The following is a 21836-nucleotide window of genomic DNA, read 5'->3' as shown; positions in this document are numbered from 1 at the left end:
GTATTTTTGCAATTCTGGATTCCGGCAGGGCTTAGAATCAGAAATGTAAAATAATGTGAAAACGGTTATTAGGAAAATGATACTTTTTAAAAAAGGAGAGGGTTATACTCTATTGTCACAGACTTGAAAACACTGGACAAGAGAAATGATCTGGGGATTAGTGGAGAAATATTCTGATTAACTTTATTATAAAGATAATATTATACAATATAAATGCAGCATGTATGGCAAGAGACAACCAAAAGTGATATACAGGCTGTTTTATCTCAATCAAAAAATAAATAAATAGAGAACCTTAGAAATTATGATGAGAAGGAATCTCACAGAAATACAAATACAATATTTGGAAGGGAACAGAATGGAAGGGATGTTAGCAGAATATCTGAGTCAGTGCCAAATACAAGAAGGGGGAGGTATGCAGTTGTATCAGATAAAGAATGAACAATTTACATAGGCAAAAATAGGAGCAATTAGAAGCATTTGTGTAAAGAATTAGACAAAGAATAAGAATGTGAGAGACAATTGCTAATTAAAGTGAGAAGACATAGTAAATGTTGATTTTTTTTAACTTAAATTAGTGTCCTAAAATCTCTTCTGTTGCATATCTGCATTAAGCATCCCTACCGTTTAATATGCATTCCCAGTTACAACATTTCAAATCCACTTCTAATTGTACAGTGATTACTCAGGAGACATTTTCATGGATAAACTTATATACGACAAAACAGCATGAGACCAAAAAGGCAAGATGTTATTAGCTATTTTCATCATAAAGGGAACCCTGCCTGGTAAGAATCCAATAGGCTGACAAAAATATCTGTTTTCCTTGATAGAAATTAATGAGTTCCTTATGGCAAAACTCAAGTAGGGGCGAGTGAATTATCTGAAGCAGTGTCTTTACCAGCAGACTACTGAGACTTGTGGTTTAATGCCTATCAATATTGAAATATTGCCTATAATGTGGTAGTAGCAGAAACATAATGTGCTTGCTCCTCTCTTCCCTATTAACTAATGCAGTGTTTGAAGCACTTTTGGTTAATCATTTTCTTAGAGGTCTTGATTTAATTAAACCTAGATATGGGTGAAGCCGTTCTAAAGAAATGACTCCATTTGAACTTTCTCCCATTCCTTCAAACACCAAACTTCTTTCAGGTTTTAATTTCTTCACATAAGAGACTCCCTCTCTCCTCAACACCAATGTGCATATGGCTCTCTCATTCCCCATAACCCATGGATCTCTACCCATCAACCTTCCTACAGAGCCAGTGTTCCCAACAATACTCCATTAGGTCTCAGAATACTCCCGTGAATTCTCTACACCTCCTTCCTGAGAGTCTCATAAACCTTTGTACATCCAGTGAATTCAAACCTTGCATGCTCTAGGAGACACAAAACAGCCATAGCCTTCCTCCTGAAGGTTTGTGAGACAGGAGGAAAAGAGGAGCCTATTGGAGATTCATGGGGAAAGAAGAGAGGATGGGAACCTATTGGAATGTTACTGTGGAAAAAAGGAGAGACGAGGGAGACTATTTAAGAGGGAACATCCTTTCATGGATTGCGAACTGGTTAAAAGGCAGGGGACAAAGGGTAGGAATTAATGGTAAATTCTCAGAATGGAGAGGGGGTAACAATTGGTGTCCCCCAAGGGTCAGTCCTAGGACCAATCCTATTCAACTTATTCATAAATGATCTGGAGAAAAGGGTAAAAAGTGAGGTGGCAAAGTTTGCAGATGATACTAAACTGCTCAAAATAGTTAAGACCAAAGCAGACTGTGAAGAACTTCAAAAAGATCTCACAAAACTAAGTGATTGGGCAACAAAATGGCAAATATAATTTAATATGGATAAATGTAAAGTAATACACATTGGAAAAAATAACCCCAACTATACATACAATATGATGGGGCTAATTTAGCTACAACAAATCAGGAAAAAGATCTTGGCGTCATCGTGGCTAAGATGCATCTTCTCTGGACCCCTTCTGGTATAACAACATCCCTACCAGAGATCCATGTATCCCTTCTCGGGCTACTCCTCAACTCATTCTCTTGGCTCAGTCCTCACCCTCATCTGGACTTAATAGTTTTTTGTTGGGGTTTTTATGCCCCTTCCTTGGGGGAACAAAGAGCCGCCCTGTGCTCTGAGCTGCAGCCCAGGGACCTTGTGTTGAACAGCTGGGTCAGCTCCTTCAGATGTGCTACTATTTCCCTGGACCTCTTACTACCTCCAAGCCCCTTGTGCTGTTTCCCAGTAGCCTGTGGTTAATACAGCCTCTCCCTCTGGTTTCCAGGCTTCTCCCTAGGTCCTCCCAGCTCCTTGCTCCTCCCCTGGAATACTGTGCCCTGCCCCTTTTCCAGGGCCCAACACAGGAACTCACGCCATCCTTGTGGCCCTTTTCTGCCTGCCTTCACAAGTACCTTCCTACAGAGTAGGGACTCCCTGCCTCTTCTTTCCTGAATATCCTCCCCTCATTGAATTCTCTTCCTTCTCTTGGACTCTTCCATGGCTGGGATCATTCATTTTAAATGAGTCCAGATCAGGATCAGCTAGGGTAAGTTACTAGATCACAGCCAAGGCTGAGCCCAACTCCCTTAAAGGACCAGTCAGCATGTGAAGGACACCGCTGGGCAAGGCATGTGTTAGGCCATGACCTGGGCTTTACACCACCCCTGCACCAGGTGTATCATTTTCTATACCTGTTCAACAATGCTCCCCTAGTGATCTTATGCTTTGAAAAGGGACAATATCTTAACTTTAGGCTTAGGATAGACGATCTCATGTCCTCAAGTTCTGTCTGAGAGGTTGGGTGGAACAGAGTGGGTCAGTCTTTTCTAGGAGAGCTCTTTTCACATTACTCTATATCAGCTTAGATCCACTGTTGTGCACTTTTTAAAATGCCTGTTGTTCATTCCCATGGAAATAAAGAGACAAAACACTCTAGAAGAGTTATTATAAAAAGCAGCTACCAAGTTTTTTAAGACAGTAGAAGTGGTAGAAAACATGGAGGAAAATGACAGCAAAATGTGAAAAGTAACAACATAAAAAGGTGTGTGTGTGCAGGGGATAGAGGAAGAAAGAGGGGAACAAAGGAAAAAAAGAAGCAGAAGCCTGAAGAACATAGATTTTAAACCCAAGGTCTCTAGAGAGGGAGTAAATCTGAAACATGGGACTCAACTGGCTGCTCATAAACATTTCTCATAATGTAATGATGAGCACTAAGATGTGCTCCTGGTGTGAGGCGAAGCAGGTTGCTAGGGTTGGACAGTGAATGATTGCACTTTTAAGAAAAAGCTTAAATGTCACTATATATTTATTTTTATTTATATTGCAATACTATTTGCATTGATAACACTGCTAGCAATATCTAATGCCTGCCAAAAAGGCAAAGGATGGACAGCTTCAGAGATTCTTGAGAGGCACAGCTGAGACACGGTAGAAAGTATTTTTTCAGGGTTAGTGCAGAGCAATGGTTCTGCTAACAGATCTTACAGCCACTGTATTTTTATTGTCCTTTCTCAAATAAAGGTAAATAAATATCTATAACACAGCACTAGAAACATGATTTAAAAAAATAAATAAGTCACATACTGGTGAAAGAGCAAGGTGGAAAAAAACCTGGCTTTTAAAAACATTCATTTTGCACTAATCACAATTTAGAATTCATACTGATCTCAGTAAATAAATGGAGAAGTACAGCACACAGTTTTATTAAATATTAGAGGACAGGTTGCCAACTCTAAGCGAGCAAAACCGAACAGCCTTGCCCTGCCCTTTCTCCGAGGCCCTGCCCTGCTCACTCCATCCCCCTCCCTCCAACACTCTCACTCCCCACCTTCACTCACTCACTCATTTTCACCGGGCTGGGGAGGGTCTCTTTTTGACCGGGTGTTCCAGTTAAAACCGGACACCTGGCAACCCTAACAAAGAAACAGTGTTTGGATCTAGATCAGGTTTATTTGGGCTATCGTGCTATATTTGGGCTAGAGTTTTGATTCAGAGTCAATGAAAAGAAGTTTTGCATCTGACTGAAACATAAGGGTGAGTTTGAATCTGGGGTTTCAAATTTAAATACCCTGAAGTTTGGGATAGTTTCGACTCATGTTTCAGTTTTGTCTCCTCTCCAGTGAAAAGGAAGAATTTCACCCACAGATAGTAATTTATCAGCACAGAAAGTTGGCAATCTAGAGAACTGTTACATAAAAGGATACTGTAACGAGGGCAAGAGCTAGGAGAAAGATATGAATTTTAAATGACTAACAAAATTTTGAGCCGGGTCTGCAATATAGCACAATTCATTGCTGAGAAAAAATCAAAGTTTAAGTTCTGACTTGTGCTGGATTTACTGCTGGACTTTTAACTGATGAGTTTCATCACTTCACACTGCTATTTAAAAAGATTTGATATCACATTTTTCTCATAAAAGATTATCTATTGAAAGAACATGGCTCTAGTAATTCATACCTACATACAGTGATGGCACTCAGCCTTCAGATTTATGCCTAACAACGTATTTCATGCCTTTTCCTGTCTCATTACCGAAATATTTCCATCCTGAAAAGTATGAATTAAGAAATATGACTCTCATCAGCATAAATCCTCAGGTGTATCCTTGTCTCAGTACATAACACTTGTAAAGAACAGACTTTAAAATCACCCTGACATCTATTATCATATTTTTAATCCTTGGATAGTTCTGTTGAAAACTGCCTGTAACAGTTAATATATACTGAATTAGATTGCACATGATGCACTTTTCATTGAAAAAAACCCAAGAAAATACTTAAATAGCTAAATTATCAGTGCCAACATACAGAATGCAGTTGCCAAGTCTAACAAAGAAGCATCAGTATTTGTGTGTCTGAGACTATGGACCATTAAACACTATGTTTATCAGAGGAACTTTGCATATGACATAAGAATGGCCATACTGGATCAGACGAATGGTCCATCTAGCCCAGTATCCTGTCTTCCATCAGTGGCCAATGCCAGATGCTTCAAAGGGAATAAACAGAACAGGGCAAATATCTAGTGATCTATCCCTCGTCTTCCAGTCCTAGCATCACAGTCAGAGGTTTAGGGACACCCAGAGCATGGGACTGCATCTCTGATATAGAAAGAACAGCACTCATAATCTTCTGGTCCAAAAAGATAAAGGTTTTGAATATCTGAGATAGAATAGAAACGTCAAATTATATTCTGTATCTGTTTTATAGTTTAAAAGAATTTAATGCCAGAAGGGGCCATTAGATCATCTAGTCTGACCTTTATATTACAGGCTGTGTTAGGTCACTTGGTACAGATGTAGCATGCTATGACACTATAAAATACTCATCGATTTTTCAAGGCCTTCCAATATTTATATTGGAGCTGTAAGCAAATGAAAATCAAATAAGTTAAAGATTCACCATATTCAAGATGTCATCTAAGAAAAGGTAAATGTATAAAGGTCTGTGCATTGCTCCATCTGTGCACCATTGCCAAATTCCAAAATGGATTAGGCCAAACTGTAAAATGATCATTCTCTGACGTCTTGCCATCAGGCACCCAGGTGAAACCAAAGACAGCATCGCTCCAGAAAAGAATCAAACATAAACTACACTTGATATGTATGAACAATAAAAAAAAAATCTAGCAGATGCTCCTTTTATACACTATCCCCAAATGTAATTTACACAAGTACTGATTCAGGAAGCATGTTCTTTGTGAATTAGCATTTCAACATCAGCAAAACATCTGCCAAAGTAAACTGAAGAAGTATTTGAGGAGATATTAGTGAAAAGTATGATCAGTGAAGAAATGGTAACAGGCCTATGGGTAGGTAAGGGGGCAAATAGCAAAATACTCACCCCCTTCCCATGGACTGGCAAATAACTTCCTGCTTTGTTGTACATGCAATAAAGAGCAAGTACCCACAGCATCTCTAACACAAACAAATTCCCATGCTCCATACATAGAAACATCTACATATCAAGAGTAAACAACTTTATGGACACACACAGGGGATACATATGCTCAATTAAAATAACTAAAATAAATCTCTGCAGCGCAGGATGCTAGCTGAATTTTAAAAACATGTAATATGATATTATTTTGGCCTAATAGAAATAAAAATAAAAGAACAACACACATCCTTCATATGCAATGAACAAGTGAAACATTCACATTAGAATAATACCACAAAACTTGAGAAAGGCTAAAACCTAAGAACTCCCACAGTAAATGAGAGCTGGGGAAATACTTCAGGAAAGTATTCAAACACATAATTTCAAACCAAAACATTTGACAGTATTCACAACCACTTACACTTGTTTTCTGTGAACATTCAGCACAAGAGATGTGTTGTTCCATAGGATTTTTGTGGAAAGCAAAAAAGTCTTGAATATTTGTGTGACTGTGATTGTGCAAGAATGTGTTTGCATCGCCACCTTAAAATCTCCAATTTCTCATTCTGTTCATAAAAGTTTCAGCCATCCAATCAAGGAGCAGAAACAATACCATGTGAGCTATGTGACCACTCGTATACCACAACAAATAGCAAATAGCTGAAGACCAAATAGTTCATGAACATCCCTTAGGTTGAAGTATGTTTGTCCGACACTTCTGAATGATGAACACATTTGTTAAATCAATGTCTGATAAAAAATTCACAAACCTCAAAGAAGGACTACATTCACGGAATAAATTATTTGCTATGAATAGTTCATCCATCTGCACTGATAAGTGACAGCATGATTCCAATTGATGAGTGCAGAGATGAATATTTAAGAGGAGGAGAACATGCAAAACAAAAAAGCCAACACTGCTTCTCAAAATAAACACTTTAGTATCAGGAACTGTGAATTTCCAAAGCTGCTAAGCACTTATTTATTAATCCATATAATAAATATCCATTAGCTGAAACATACAAATGGTTAATAAATGACCCTTCAGAAGCGATGAATGCCATGGAGATGAACTACATCGACTAGATTCAAAGGAGGTCAAGAGTGGGAAAAGATGATCACTTTTAAAGTTAAAGTTAATTAAAGAACTGCTGTGCATTAGCATAATACAAATCTTCTGAGCATGCTTTGCAATTAAGTGGCACCTGAATGGTTCATAGCACTATTCAAAATGGTGAAAGACCTACTTCATAAGCAAAGGAAGTTATTCTGTATCAGTAAAGGAAAAAATTGCCTTCCACCAAGTAATGAAGGTGCATAAGATAAAGGAGCCAGGGAAAAAATGTACAAAGTATGCAAATTTAGGCACAGATCCTACAAACCCTCATATGTATCTTTAATCTTGTACACATAAGCAGTTCCATTGGCTTCAGTAGGACCACTCACATGAAGAAAATTAAGCCCATGTGTGTCTGCAGGATCAGTGCCAAAGAAGAGAAAATGAAGAGAATTAGAAATTAACTTCAGTTTTATTAAAGTATATTTTATAAATATGTTAGTTATGTACTTGTAACATTTCAGATATGATATTAATATGGATGAGAAATAAGGGGCTACAAACACAGAAGTTTCTGAACTGCAAATACTAAGAAACTGTACTTGTTTCAGAGAGATGCTAAACACACATTTAGTTATAAGTAACATATCTATTGATTAAAATAACTTATTTTGGGATCCCAGCCACCTCCCATCAGCATTATTTGTTATATTTGGCATTGAGTATACTAATAATAATGATGGAGAAATTTTGGGGGAAATTCACTAACAATTTCACTGCTCAGGCATTAATCATGATTATCCATTTCATGTCCTAAGAATAAACAAAGTAACACTGATGATAAACAATGCTGAGTTCTTAAAATAAGTGCAAATCAGCCACACAAAGTGCAACCAACTATCATGTGATGCTCCAGCAAAACCCTGTCCATTATTGTTCAATTAATTATGACTGCAAAAAGCAAAGTAAACCCAAAACCTCTAAATGGGTGGGGTGTGTGTGTGTGCATCAGCTTCTGTATTATGATGTACATGATACCTTATGGTACACAATGACACAATTTACTGCAATCCTATTGCTTTCTTTTTATTCTAACCTCTTGATGAAAGTACACCTTCTCAATGAAGTGTCTACTACAAGAGTTACATTAACACAGACACTGATGAATAATTACGTTTATGGTAAATGTTTTAATGGATAATTAATTCATCATGGAATAATCTTTAGGATAAGTATTTAGGACACTGATGTGTCAACAGAAAAAAAGTTGCTTCAGATAATATTATTCCTATGCAGAAAAAACAATCAGTATACTTTCAGATAAGGTAAACATTAGGGACGTTTTATGCATATGGAAGTCAGGATGAAGCAACTAGAACAAACAAAGAACATCACAACACTGAAGTGTAGGCCCAGATATTAGACAAAGTATTGTTTTAGTCATCAAACAATCCAGTCCAGATCTGCTCATACCACCCACCAAAAAACAAGATATTTATGATATGAAAGAAATTGGTAGAAGTTGTACTACTATGACCACACACATAAATCTAGAAAACAATGGGAGTTCTCAACTTGTTTAAGGATGAATTTCTCCCAGATCAAACTGCAAAACTAATATCAGTCAAAACTCAAAAGATATGCTCTCTCTACCAGTTTTACTTCCGAGTAGTACCTCAGTGAATATCAATAATCTCCAATATACAAACAGAGCAAGGCCCTACTGTAGTCCTATTAACACAGGGAAAAATTATATACAGCCTAATAGATAATAGAATCCAGATGGTGAATGCAGGAGGCTGTCCAACACTCAAAATAATGCCGAGAATAAAGAAACAAGTGAATTAAAACTCTCTAAAAGTCCAGAATAGCAAACATTTATGAGCCTGGTGGCATATGATTTGTTTGGTCAAGAGTTTTGTGGCCTCTGCAATAGAGATCTTTCCTCTGAAACAATTCATTTTTATAAGATTTTAATATCTTGGCATTTTTGTCATCTACTGTAAATATATCAATCCTCTGCTGCAAAATAATGAAGCTGAAAATTGTGCAATAATTGCACAGACTGATTTTTTTAAACATTGTCCACACAAAAATTGAGCACCGCTATTTATCTCTCCAAATTGTTACACGTCTGGAACTTCCAAGATACTTCAACTCTCCACCCATGCCAGCCTAAGTTCTTTGAGCGCTGCCAACAAGTAGGCTAAATCTTCTGGCTAGTGATCTATCAGATGATTTGTCAACCTACCGAGCTCTGGAACTGGAGATGGTATCTAGAAGCAGGGTCATTGTGGACAGAGATCTGGGTGTGCTAAGCTAGTCTCCACCTTTGAGGTACCCTGGGGTCCTCCATAGCCAGTGTGTTGCCAGGCCACTGGACTGAGACAGACTTTGTATCAAAAGCAAAAGTGTCATCAGATAAGCACAGCTTCTAGCTCCTACAGAATTTCAGAGAGATGGGAAGAGCCAATGCAGGAGAGCACTGGAAAGCCCTATCTGAGAAGAAGGATGTTTTGGCATGGTAGATTAGATTAGATTAGATTAGATGAAATAGATAGAATGGTTGATTAGGAGATATGGGCCTGACAAAACCTTAACTTTCACCTGTGATCAATCAACTTAAAGATATCATTTCCCTCAAATAAACAAAAATTGTCCTTGATGTTTCTCTTTTAAAATTACTTGTATTTTTAAACATTCACTACTATTTTTTGTTGTCTTGGTGGAATTATTACCAGCCCCAAAAGAAAAAAAAACCCAACTTCTACAGCATGATAAAAAGACTACAGGAATTACCTAACCCATTCAAAGTTAGATGATGCTCATTTATCTGTACAGAGTTGTCTAGCAATAATAATAAAGTAAACTAAACAAAATTAACTACTGCAGTTAAGTGTTACTGTAATTATTTCTTCTACAGCATTCTGAGAAATACATTAAACAAATGAACTGCAGTTCAGTTATTCCCTTGTATCCAGAAAAGGCGGCAGAGGAAATTGAAGTGAAAAAATAATAGTATCTAGGCTACATCATATAGTTTAACTCAAAGAAGTTCAAAGGGAAACATTTAAGGTAAATTAGCTAATTTTGTCTCAGTACCTTAAATCTGAAGCAGAATGTTACCATGGAAAACTCTGCCTGCCCACACTAGCAGAACAATGTATAATTCTTGATAGTTTGAAGTGTATACCTGATATACAGCATCCATATGCTTTCACAGTAAAATTACTTTTTTTAAAGAAAAGGTATGCAACTCAAAGTGAAGAATGGGATTCAAAACAGAAGGAAAAGGAGAAGGAAGTTCCTAGTCTGGAATTTAAGATGACTCCAGCAAGAATAAGATAGACTTAAATGTGTAAGCTGCCATGTTCATTTTCTTCAGCAACAAGACAACACACTTTTCCTGTCATTTTCTTGATCTCAAATATTAGAAGCATACTGCAAAGCCAGTCAGTTTTCTGAAATGAAGATTTAAGACTGAAATATATTGTATGGGTTTGAAAAGAACATTTGATATATAAAGATTTGAAATAACAGAATTTTTTTTATTCTTGGTGAACTTGTCCAGCTGAACATTTCATCAATTTCTTTTGGTCTTGGAGGACTTATGGAAAAGATGTAGGATAGTGAAATCTATTATTTCATATTCCTGTTACAATGCAAAAGTTCAATTTTCTCAGGACATTTGAACACAATTATAAACTTCAGAGAGTGATATTAAGAATAATATTAAGAAACAGTGTTGCATATATAACAAAGTTCATGGTGATAACTGTACTTACCCGCCAAATGCCTGGATTGCATAAAACTTGGAAGCATCCAAAGAACTTCCACTTACTATTCGAGCCTTTAATGAAGAATAAAAAAAGCTTAGTTACTCAGTTTCTGCCAAGAGGTTTTGGATAGAATTTAACTGCATCGTACATATAACACCTAATATGAAAAATGTCAAGCAGGGTCAGCTCCAGGCCAAAGCTACATTAATTTTTGCTTTGAAATACATATGATTAGCATTCAGCATTTAGTGAAAAACACTGGTAAAACCCTGGAGAAGATATCAGATATTGCCTCCCAAATATCGCTGCCCTTTAAATCCCAGAATATGTGCAGTGTAGATGATAACTAGTCAGAGGCAAAAATCCAGACACCATGTTTGACAGTAGCAGACCCCTGTGTTGGCAACTATGATTTCATAAGATAAGCACAACAGTGAGGCTATCCTGTTTATAAATGCAACACATCTGGAATACACTCAAAGGAGAACAAAAGAATGGAAAGCTGGGAAACATGCACATTTCACAACTAAAATGAAGGAACCAAACAGATCAAATAAGTCACAAACAAACATCAACAAAATACACAACCCCTTAAGGAAATATGTGATTTTAAACCTTTTCATCCACAGAACTGCTATCTGAAAGAGAACCAGGAAGAGGGGGAATAAAGGTTAGATAAAACAGTCTCCAAGAAAACGTGTAAAGTTATGAAAAAAACTCCTACAATTCTAGCTTGCTAAAGTAGAAATGAAAGGAACAACAGAAGCTGAGTAACATATATGTTTAGTTTTCTTTAACATGATTGCTATGACAGTATACTTTGACAAGTGCAAAGATGTTTTAATATCTAATGAACCACAGTTACTCTCACAAGACTTTTTAGTCGTTAAAGATGTTTATGGTTATCTTATAAACTAGCACTTAATGCTGTTCAAATCTAATGTCCAGTTCTCATACCTTTGCATTCATTAGTATTAGCAAATGTATTTTATTAAGGTAGTGGTCATAAGTGGTTTTTAAGAATGGTCATAAAAAGTGGTGATTTCGGATTTAGAGTAAGGCTTTGTTCGCAAAGAAAAATAAAACTGCTCTTCAGGCATTTAATGGGCATATTAAAATTATTATATTCTAACTATTCTGTTCTACCATGCAGACACAGGAAACTAAAAAAGGAAGGCCAATAATCACTATCATAATTTAATCGTGTGCATTTGAAATGTATTATATATCATACAATCAGTTTCATGGTCATACAGTATTCTTCATGTCCAGCATCAGATATAAATCATTTATGATGGAAAATGTACATTTATTTCATTTTTTTAGATATTTAAAATGCTTATTGTTTCCTTGTAATAAATTATGTATATCACATCTTTCCATCAATAAATTTATCTTTTACACACACAAAATTTGTATTATTTATTAGGTAGCTATAAACTTGCATTGTTATAATTGTCACCTTCACAAACTTTGCATTATTTTTTCCAAGGAGTATGCACATTTTATATGTGCCCTCTAAATCATTAGGATTTTTTTCTATAGAATAAGCAGTGCTCAGCATGACATCACTACAAAACTATCCCTCACATTTTAGACATACTGTAACTCCTCACTTAAAGTCATCCTGGTTAACGTTGTTTCCTTGTTACGTTGCTGATCAATTAGGGAACATGCTCATTTAAAGTTGTGCAATGCTCCCTTCTAATGTCGTCGTTTGGCAGCTGCCTGCTTTGTCTACTGCTTGCAGGAAGAGCAGCCCCTTGCAGCTAGCTGGTGGGGGCTTGGAACCAGGGTGGACCGGCAGCCCCCCATCAGCTCCCCGTGACCCTAAGTTCCCTGTGCAACAGCTGCCTGCAGTTCAGCTGTGTTCCTCCCCCCACTGCCATGTGCTGCTCCTGCCCTCTGCCTTGGAGCTGCTCCCTGAGACTCCTGCTTACTGTGCTGGGTGGGGGGGAAGGGAAGGAAGAGGGGGGCTAATGTCAAGGTGTCCTCCTCCCCCCTGCTCCTGCACCCCGCTTACCCCATCTTCCATAGATCAGGGATCAGGACAGAGGGAGCTTGCAGCAGCTGTGGTCTCAGCAAGCTGATCTAATTAACAAGACAGTGTACTTAAGGGAAATGAACATATCTCCCTCCATTCCTGCTGCCTTCCAGAGTGAGAGAGTTAACCCTTGAGGGCTCAGCCAATTGCCAGTTCATCATTTAGCAGTAAGGGAAATATCCCCCCCTCTGACTCCTCCACCTCAACCAAGCTTCACAATCATCATCACTGTGTACCAGTTTTAAATTGTTTGTTTTTAAAACTTTTTTTTGTGTGTGTGTGTAGTGTCTTTGGTCTGGTGAAAAAAAATTCCCTGGAACCTAACCCCCTCATTTACATTCATTCTTATGGAGAATTGGATTCGCTTAACATCATTTTGCTTAAAGTTGCATTTTTCAGGAACATAACTACAACGTTAAGTGAGGAGTTACCGTATTCTGTGTTTCAAAGCCAATATAGCTTCTACACAGTAGCTCAAAGGCAAATACATATAATGCAGCTGTATTAGCACAGACAGTGTGGTAGTCACAGGAAGGTGCAATTAAAGGTCCCCATCCTGAAAACATACCCATGCTTTAAGTCTATTGATTTAAATGGAACAACTCACGTGCTTAAAGTTAAGCATGTGCTTAGGTGTCTGCATGATGGAGGCCAAAGGCAGCCATGTCTGTCTAGTTGTTTAGATAGTCTAACCCGTCTGATTATGTTTGATTTTAACATTCAAATATGTTTGAGCCTGATTAGTAGTAGAGACATGCCTGAGCCAAACCTGAATTCTCAGAAAGCAGCAAAGAGTCCTGTGGCACCTTATAGACTAACAGATGTATTGGAGCATGAGCTTTCGTGGGTGAATACCCACTTTGTCGGATGCCGTGAATACCCACTGAAGTGGGTATTCACCCACGAAAGCTCATGCTCCAATACGTCAGTTAGTCTATAAGGTGCCACAGGACTCTTTGCTGCTTTTACAGATCCAGACTAACATGGCTACCCCCTCTGATACCTGAATTCTCAGGAAGCTCAAGTCCAGATGCAAGGTTTTCAGCTCTGACCCATCTCTTGTTAGTAGTTAGAGTCCATAGAACAAGGCTCTCTGGCACCATACTGCAACTCCTAGTTCCACTCTCTCACATATTACAAGGGGTTGGACTAGATGACCTCCTGAGGTCCCTTCCAACCCTGATATTCTATGATACAAGCAATCCTATCATAAAGCATGTGTACAAAAGGGGGGATAGTAAAGGTTGCCATGGCACTCAACTCCAAATTTCTTGACTTTTGTACAGAAACAATGTGTTTGCATGATTAATCAAATACACAAAACACCACTAAACAAGAGAAGAATATTAGCCACACATATCGGAGCTCTCAGGGCATCCACCCACCATAATTGTTCCCTTCATAACTACACGCTTGATTACAAACACACATAAGCAGTGTGTCTGAACCAACATTGACTCCTTATGCCATCTGTGAATTTGGCCGTTTAACTGCAACAATATGAACTGCCCTGCCACTTCTCTCACTTCACAGGCTCAGTTTTTTCAGAAGTCTTGGACTAGCATTTTAGTCCCACAGTTATCTCACTTACCCAGCTCATCTTTAGAAATTAACTCTCTTTGTTATATTAATGAGAAATTTGTATTTGTGAAAGATATTTGATTGGCAGCGCAGGGCATAGCTGACCTCTCTTTCACCACATACCTAGTAGTGCAGGAGGAGCTAGCAATGCAAAATGCTTCACATTCCACCACCCTACCCCCACTGATGAGACTCAACCTTAGATTTGAAGGTTAACCTTTATGGGTGAGAGGGGGATAGTTCAGTGTTTGGGCTCTCTGGGGTGTTTGTTTTTCCCTAAAAAGTGTGCTAATTAATAGCAAGCATGGTGTGTGCTTTGTGATAGACTTATCCAAAGCTTATGCGCAAATAAATTTGTTAGTCTATAAGGTGCCACGACTCCTGTTCTTTTTGTGGATACAGACTAACACGGCTGCTACTCTGAAACTTATCCACCAGCAGCTGTACTGATACCACAGTTTCCTAGAGCTGTAAACCACTGAATGTCTATCAGATAGTAAGTTTTCATCATTACCTATTAGGGCTAGACTTGCACTACTGACCTATTGTAAGGGTAATAAACTCCATAACTCATTACCATTCTCTGAGGTATACTGTCCTGCTGCATAGAAATGTTCAGATTTGGGCTCATGGACTCATAGAAGGGAAACTAAATCCATTTATTTACAGACAATTTTTCTTTAACATCCTCCCAAGCAACGGTGGTTTGTAAAGCAGAGCATACTAGTGAGTAAGCTGAGTCTATTTTAGGATATAACTGAAAGCTCCCTTCAGGGCCAATTATATTGGACTTCCCAGCAAGCAAGATGGGAAAAAGAAAACAAGAAAACTGTTCTTTTAACTCAAGGCTAAATTTAAAGTCCCCCCGCACGCGCACACACACACACACACAACAAAAAAGCTAATTATTTTTAATTATAACAGTAAGGTATCAGATCGCTGGAACCAGGAACTGTTCAGATAGCACACAATTACGTTTTGTCCCAGTGGACAAAATCCTTATTTCTATTCAGAAACCAATTTTCACAGGATACACTTGGTTTTCCCTGTTATCATTTACGAAGCTATTTCCTGACACTGTAACCAATCTTTACTTTCTTAGGATAGAAGCTAAAGCATTTAATAGGATTATCATAACATCTTATTTATACCAGCCCTCCAATTTCTGTAGTATGCCCAATATTAAGAAGCAATTCTTATCCAATAGGCTAATTTAAATGGCTGAATTAAATGGCTAGGTTTCATTACTCATTCCCAATTCTGACAAGAGGGAAGCAGGGGGAGAAGGCCATAAATTATAAAAGGCAGAAGGGATCACTGTGATCCTCTAGTCTAGATTATTTTTTAATTACACACGCACGCACACAATGGTTGTTGTGCACTTCAGGTTCATTAAGATTTTGACCATTGATTTGAAGGGGGTCAGGATGGAGACCCAAAGTTATCATTCAATTGCAATCCATTTTCTACTAGAAATCAGAGGGCCTGATCCTGCATTCCCTATGCATCTGAAACTCTCAGTAAAATCACTGCGAGCTTAAGTGCAAAAGGAATGCAGAACTGATCTCCTAACTAATGCAAGTAATATTCTGCCTCAATTCCTGGTTGAAGAAGTCCATTGTATAAATCAGTTTTATATATATTTGAAGCATATTTTAAGTACATTATAATTTTTAAAAGTGCCAAAAATATACAGATTTCAAACTTAACCATGAGACATATATTTACATGAAACCATTTAAATGGCTTTTGTAATTAATTTGCTTTCTTCTTTTCATACAATTTATTAAGCAGGACAATTTGTAACATGTATGGTTTTGCAAAAATTTTGAATTTAGATAGCCAAGTGGTCATTTTCAGCACCAGCAAATAGGTTTTTAAATGATACTTCTAGGATTGTATTATTTCTAAAAAAACATATTTAAAGTATCCACATTTATTCATCTCATAATTTTATGCAGCAAAGAAAATGTCAGAAGGATAATTTGAAACAAATGAAATATTTAGCATTTCATTTACAGACCACCTTCAGCTCAGGTAAATTGTACTTTTGAGCAGATGAAAGACATTTAATTTTAAGGAACACAAGGAAATTAAAAGAAAAAAATCTGATTAATAGAAAATATAAGTAATTTATTCTTTGCAGTAATATGATCTGACTTCAGTGGCATGGGCAGGGTTTAATTAGCTCCTGGGCAGCTGCCTGAATAGATTTCATGGCATATGTTTAAGGTGCAAGTGTTTATGGAAGGCCTTAGGAGAAATCACTTGAGCACTAAAGAGTCAAAACTACCTCACCTTACTTGGGTAAGGCAAGCAGTATATCTTTAGATTCATTTAAAAAAAATATCTGTAGATAATGTGCAACCAGTTATCCTTGGACCTAGTAGATTAGAAAAACAAACAAAAGATGTGTGGGCCTAATCGTCAACTGGTGTAACCTGCCATAACTGTTTACATCAGCCAACAATCTGGTCTATCAAATAATATGCATTTAAAAAAAAGAAAATAATTGGGTCCAATTCAATTTGCATTTGGCTGCAATGGTGCTTTAATGAAGTAGGCGTCGATGTGTTCAAGATAAAGCTCAGAGCTAATTTAAGTGTAAACAGAACAGAGGTAAATGGGGGGCATATCCTCCTACTGAGTGCCATTTGCTTTCATGCCACTCCAAAGCAACATTCTCAAGAAAACCGGAAACACAAAAGCTCCTGGTCTCAGATGCCTGCAGCATGTTAAGATTGAGAACCAAAGTCGGACTTGCCAATAATTTGATTCTGAGAGGGAATTATGTTCAGTGATAAAACTCCATGCACTAGAGTTGTTCATGGGCAGGGGGTTGGACTAGATGACCTCCTGAGGTCCCTTCCAACCCTGAGATTCTATGATTCTATGGACACAGAGGGGAGGAGAAAGGGTCCTGGAAATACACTGTATTTAGCTGTTTTCCCATGTAAACTAAACCAAGGAAAAGATACCATCTGCCAAATAAGCATACACGGAATATGCTTCATGAAATTCTTTGTTCCTAAAAATATTCTGTCCAGTGACTGACTCCTGTGCAGATGGACAAGACCTATGGATGGTCCCCTGAGCACAAGAACGGCTCTCGGCTGGCACTGCCAACCCAAACTGATTTTGAAGAAGGTTCATGGACCTCTACCCTTTGCACTGGTCAGCAGAGCTGGCTGATCTTGCAAGCACTGGACTTGTCTTTGAGCATGTGAGAGAGATAAAGGTGTGTAGCAGCAGGAATCCAGGATTTCCCCCAAAGTGGGCCAGTGCCTGAAAGTTTATATAGCACAATGTATGAAGTGACTGGTTTGCACACGAGAAAGGGAAAATAAAGCTTTTGTATCCTCTACAGCAGGGGTTCTCAACCTCTTTCTTTCTGAGGGCCCCCAACACGCCAGAAAAGCTCCATGGCCCACTTGTGCCGCAAGGGTTTTTCTGCATACAAAAGCCAGGACCAGCATTAGGAGGTAGCAAGCAGGGCAACTGCTTGGGCCCGCACACCACAGGGAATCCCATGAAGCTTTAGCCCATCGTAGCAGGGCTCGGAACCCCGGGCTCCCGCCCCAGGCGTTGGGGCTTTCGCTTTCTGCTCTGGGCCCCAGCAAGTCTAATGCCGGCCCTGCTTGGTGGACCCTCTGAAACATGCTCACGGCCCTCCAAGGGGCCCCAGACCCCTGGTTGAGAACCACTGCTTTATAGATGAGTCTCTATGAATTTACAGGCTGAAACTAAAAGCTGTCTAGAGAATTTAATAGAGAGAGTGGTTTCCTTTCATAGATTTTTGTAAAGCCATCCTACAGAATTATATATTCTTCTGCTATATAAATGTCTACGGATACAACTCTCGGCTAGGTTACATGGGTGAGATTGTACCCTACGCCTCTTAGGGTAGGTCTACACATATGGTGGTGTGTTGACAATGCCCACCCAGTTAGCACAGTTATAAATAGCAGTGTAGACGGTGAAGCATGGATTAGGGGAGTAGAGTGCCATATCCTGACCCCTAAGATACATACCTTACACAGCCCTCTACACACCCAAGCAGTGCCTCTCACATCTACACTGTTAGTTTTAGCTGTGTAGTGTCCCTCTGCCTTACCCTGGCCAGAGACTTTTCCCCGATGCAGTGAAAGACTCCGGCAGGGGGTAGGCAGTGGTGAAAGGCTTTGGCAACAGAGTGGAGCAGGGAGGGGAAGAGGCGTGGCCACCACAGCCCAGGTGTCCGGCAGCGGGTTGGTGGAGCCTGCGCCAGGGGAGGCTTAGCCTAAGTTATGGCTCCCATGTAGTGCTGTCCAGAATATCTGCAGCACTGTGTACTGTTGCCTGGCCCTCAACATGCCCCTAATGCCCCCAATACACAGCCAATTCTAGGGCTTGTGAAGGGGTTCTCCAGAGGCTGCCCTGTGACTGTCTTCCACTGCACTTGCACCGGAAGACTTTTCCCTTCTCTTCCTTTCATATATAGGGTTTTGGGCCCCTTTTATGTGGCATAAAGTCAGGACTGGAGGCAAGGATCTACAGAAACTTACAGAAGGCCCATCATTCTGTATTCAACTCTATAGGACTTTTTCATAAGGCAGGGAGTCTGGAGTATCCTCCAGGGCATAATTTTTGTATATTATACAAAAGTTCAAAAAGTCTTCTCTTTCAAAGTATTTTTACGAGCCAGGTATAAACGTTTCCCTGGCAGGCATGACTTGGCAGAGAAGGGGATGAGCCCTACCTGAAATTCGCTTTGCTTGCCTTTCAAGTCAAACAGTTTTTATACTAGATAGGTATTATAAGCAAGGAGCCAATATCAGACATGGGGCTGTACAACACATGGCTGGGCCTTAAGAAACTGAACAAATCCTCAAGTTTAACCTAATACAGACAGGAAACAAAGATGTCCTTGGAAGGAAAACAAGTCATACTAGTTCAAACGATAGGCTTGTCAACATGGAGAGTTAGTGTAAAACTACCGCATAGTAGTTTTCCATACACTAACTAGCCATGTGGACCCCTCTACCACACACTACAGTTTCCCTATGGTGCACTTTGAACTGCTCTGATCTGAAACAGAAATAGATAAAAGTTCACTAGAGAACTTTTAGTGCATGGTAGCAGGGTCCACATGACCTATTAACGTGCAGCACGCTTGTGCACTGTCGATTTAAACCCCAGCACTGTCAATTTAAACCCCAGCTTGCCGTGCACTAACTCTCCATCTAGACAAGCCCACAGTGTCCACCCTGCAGAAGAAGAAAATATCAGCAAAGAAGAAAATATATGTGAACCCAAACTAATGAAGTAGATAGTAACCAATTACAAGGTAACTACAGAATCTGCAGTACTTCTGCTCCAGGAGAAAACCAATCATATAACTATGTTATCAGAACATATGGTGTAATTCTTTGTTTTCCCTGTGCCCAGCCAAAGCTGGGACTTAGACGAAAGTGACCTGGCTGAACCTTAATCCAGATAAAACAGATGATGCTAGTTGGTTAACAGAGGGATCTTATGGGCAAGGCAGGGATGGTTTCTGGCATCTGAAGTGAGGGGATTTGTTAAACCTTCATCTAATAGGTTCACTGTTTGGGAATGCTTTCAGCTCTCTGGCTGATCCAAAATGCTATGAATGGCCACAAGTACCTTCTTCCATAGGTCTCATATGGCAACTGTGATTTTGGATCTGGAGCCTGGCACAGTTCTTCGTGCCTTTGTGACTTCCAGATTGGATTTCTGCAATGCTTTCTACATAGGAGGAACACTGATGATTGCTCAGAGGCTACAACCAGTCCAGAATGTGGCTTCCCATCTGCTTGGTAGTGTTTATTTCAGGGAACATTTAAACTGGTACCTTGACAACTTCTGAGTTGAGTTCAAGGTGCTGAATTGGATCTATAAACTAATTTATGAGTCCCTGTTTCCCTGCAATCCACAGTGTCAGTTGAAATCAACCAGGGTTCTTGAACTAACAGTCCCTGGACTGAATGTCCAGAGGCTCAAGTCAGAGCATTCTCAGCAGAGGATCCCATTCTGCAATGGAATAGCCTAATGGAATCCGAGTTTGTTGACCATTATAGCCCACACCTTTTCTCTGGCTTTTGCCTGAAGGGAGTTATTTTTCTTTTATTGTACTTTTGGGAACTCGTGGCCGGGGACAAGGGGGCGTGTATTTTAAAATGCTTTTAAAATTACATATTATGTATGCCCAGAGATATTGTATCAAGTACACTATATATATATATATTTAAAATTAATACACAAAATGTATGTTTCAGATTCACCACTGTTTTATTCCAATTTTACACTGATGTAATTCATTGATTTCATAAAACTCTAATGGTAAATCAGGCCCTAAAGCATACACCAGCAGCTACTTGGGGTAACTATCATAACCTGGGCACTGCCCACATTTGTCCATGCTTTGGACTGCCATTGTATCTCTTGAAATAATTTCCCTACTTCTTTTCAGTTGTTTTCTGCCTAGAAGGCTCCTCACTGGAGAAGTGTCTACCTCTACAATTAATGCCAGTTCCACTCCTTGTTTATTTATCAAATTGTGCTTGCTGTACAGATGGCTAGCTTGACTCTTCCTAACCTGCTGCATGTGTTGGGATTCACAGTATACTCCCTGTGATAGAGCGATTGAATGACTGTCACTAAACATTGCATAAACACTACTCCGTTAATTATTTCCTTGCACAAAGGAACCCACTGAAGGGGAAAATCTCCTCCAGATAATCCAGAGATTTAATCTCAGAGTATATCTACGTAGCATGATAAATCAAAGGTTCCATCCCAGGCTCAAGCCTAATCCCCCCCTTCTATCTACACACAAATTGAGTTAACTAAGCACTTAGATGCAGGGCTCCAGAAACCCATGGGGGTGGAGGGTCCAAACCAGGATCGAGGGTTCAAACTCTGTTGGTTTGCAATGTAGACACAACCTCACTGGACTTGTGCTCTGGGAATCCACCAAAGGTATCCCACAAGTCTACAGACCAACTTCCTTTGTCCTCTGGACAGTTAAGTTTTTCCACACTGCACCACAAACTAAGAGGTAGGGCCTTTTTTGGGGAAAGTAATAGAAAGTCTGGGATATGGGTGAATGGACTCAGACCTGGATAACACAGTATAGATGCTGGAAGCCTCAGCTTGGGACTTGGGGTTCAACAATTCCTCACCTGGAGTTATAAATGAGTGTAGACACTCAAACTCTAGGCTAACAAACCCAGAGTCTTCTAATTCAAATTCTACTAACTAGGGGCTGACATTGCAGTGTAGACATACCCTGAGATTCAGCCAAAATATTCCCTTATGGGGAGAGGTCTGAAGTCCTGCAGCAAAGGCAGAGTGACTGGCCTGCATATCCCATGGAGCTTGATGATCCATAGCACATCTTTCAGTTCCTCCACTCAGTGAACCAGTGCCATCCGGCCTCCCTTCCCCACAGGCATTCCAGCTCTATTAGAAGCAGCTCTGCTGTGCAATAT

The 21836-nt window shown here is 39.2% G+C and overlaps 1 protein-coding gene across 2 annotated transcripts in view; it reads right to left on the bottom strand.

Moving 5' to 3' along the window:
- The window catches only part of UNC13C (unc-13 homolog C), a 408349-nt gene that overhangs the window by 352124 nt on the left and 34389 nt on the right, over window positions 1-21836 (bottom strand). The window contains exons 2-3 of one of the 2 annotated variants that reach the window (XM_044979553.1): window positions 11334-11356; window positions 10725-10789 (exon numbers count right to left, since the gene is read on the bottom strand). In XM_044979553.1, coding sequence (XP_044835488.1) covers window positions 10725-10789; window positions 11334-11356 — 88 coding nt within the window. The remainder of the gene's footprint in view (window positions 1-10724; window positions 10790-11333; window positions 11357-21836) is intronic. The other variant, XM_044979552.1, reaches the window with a different exon arrangement.

The sequence above is a fragment of the Mauremys mutica genome, chromosome 11 (genome assembly GCF_020497125.1).
Source record: "Mauremys mutica isolate MM-2020 ecotype Southern chromosome 11, ASM2049712v1, whole genome shotgun sequence".
NCBI classification, from domain to species: domain Eukaryota; kingdom Metazoa; phylum Chordata; order Testudines; family Geoemydidae; genus Mauremys; species Mauremys mutica.
This window is presented reverse-complemented; position numbering and strand designations above follow the sequence as displayed.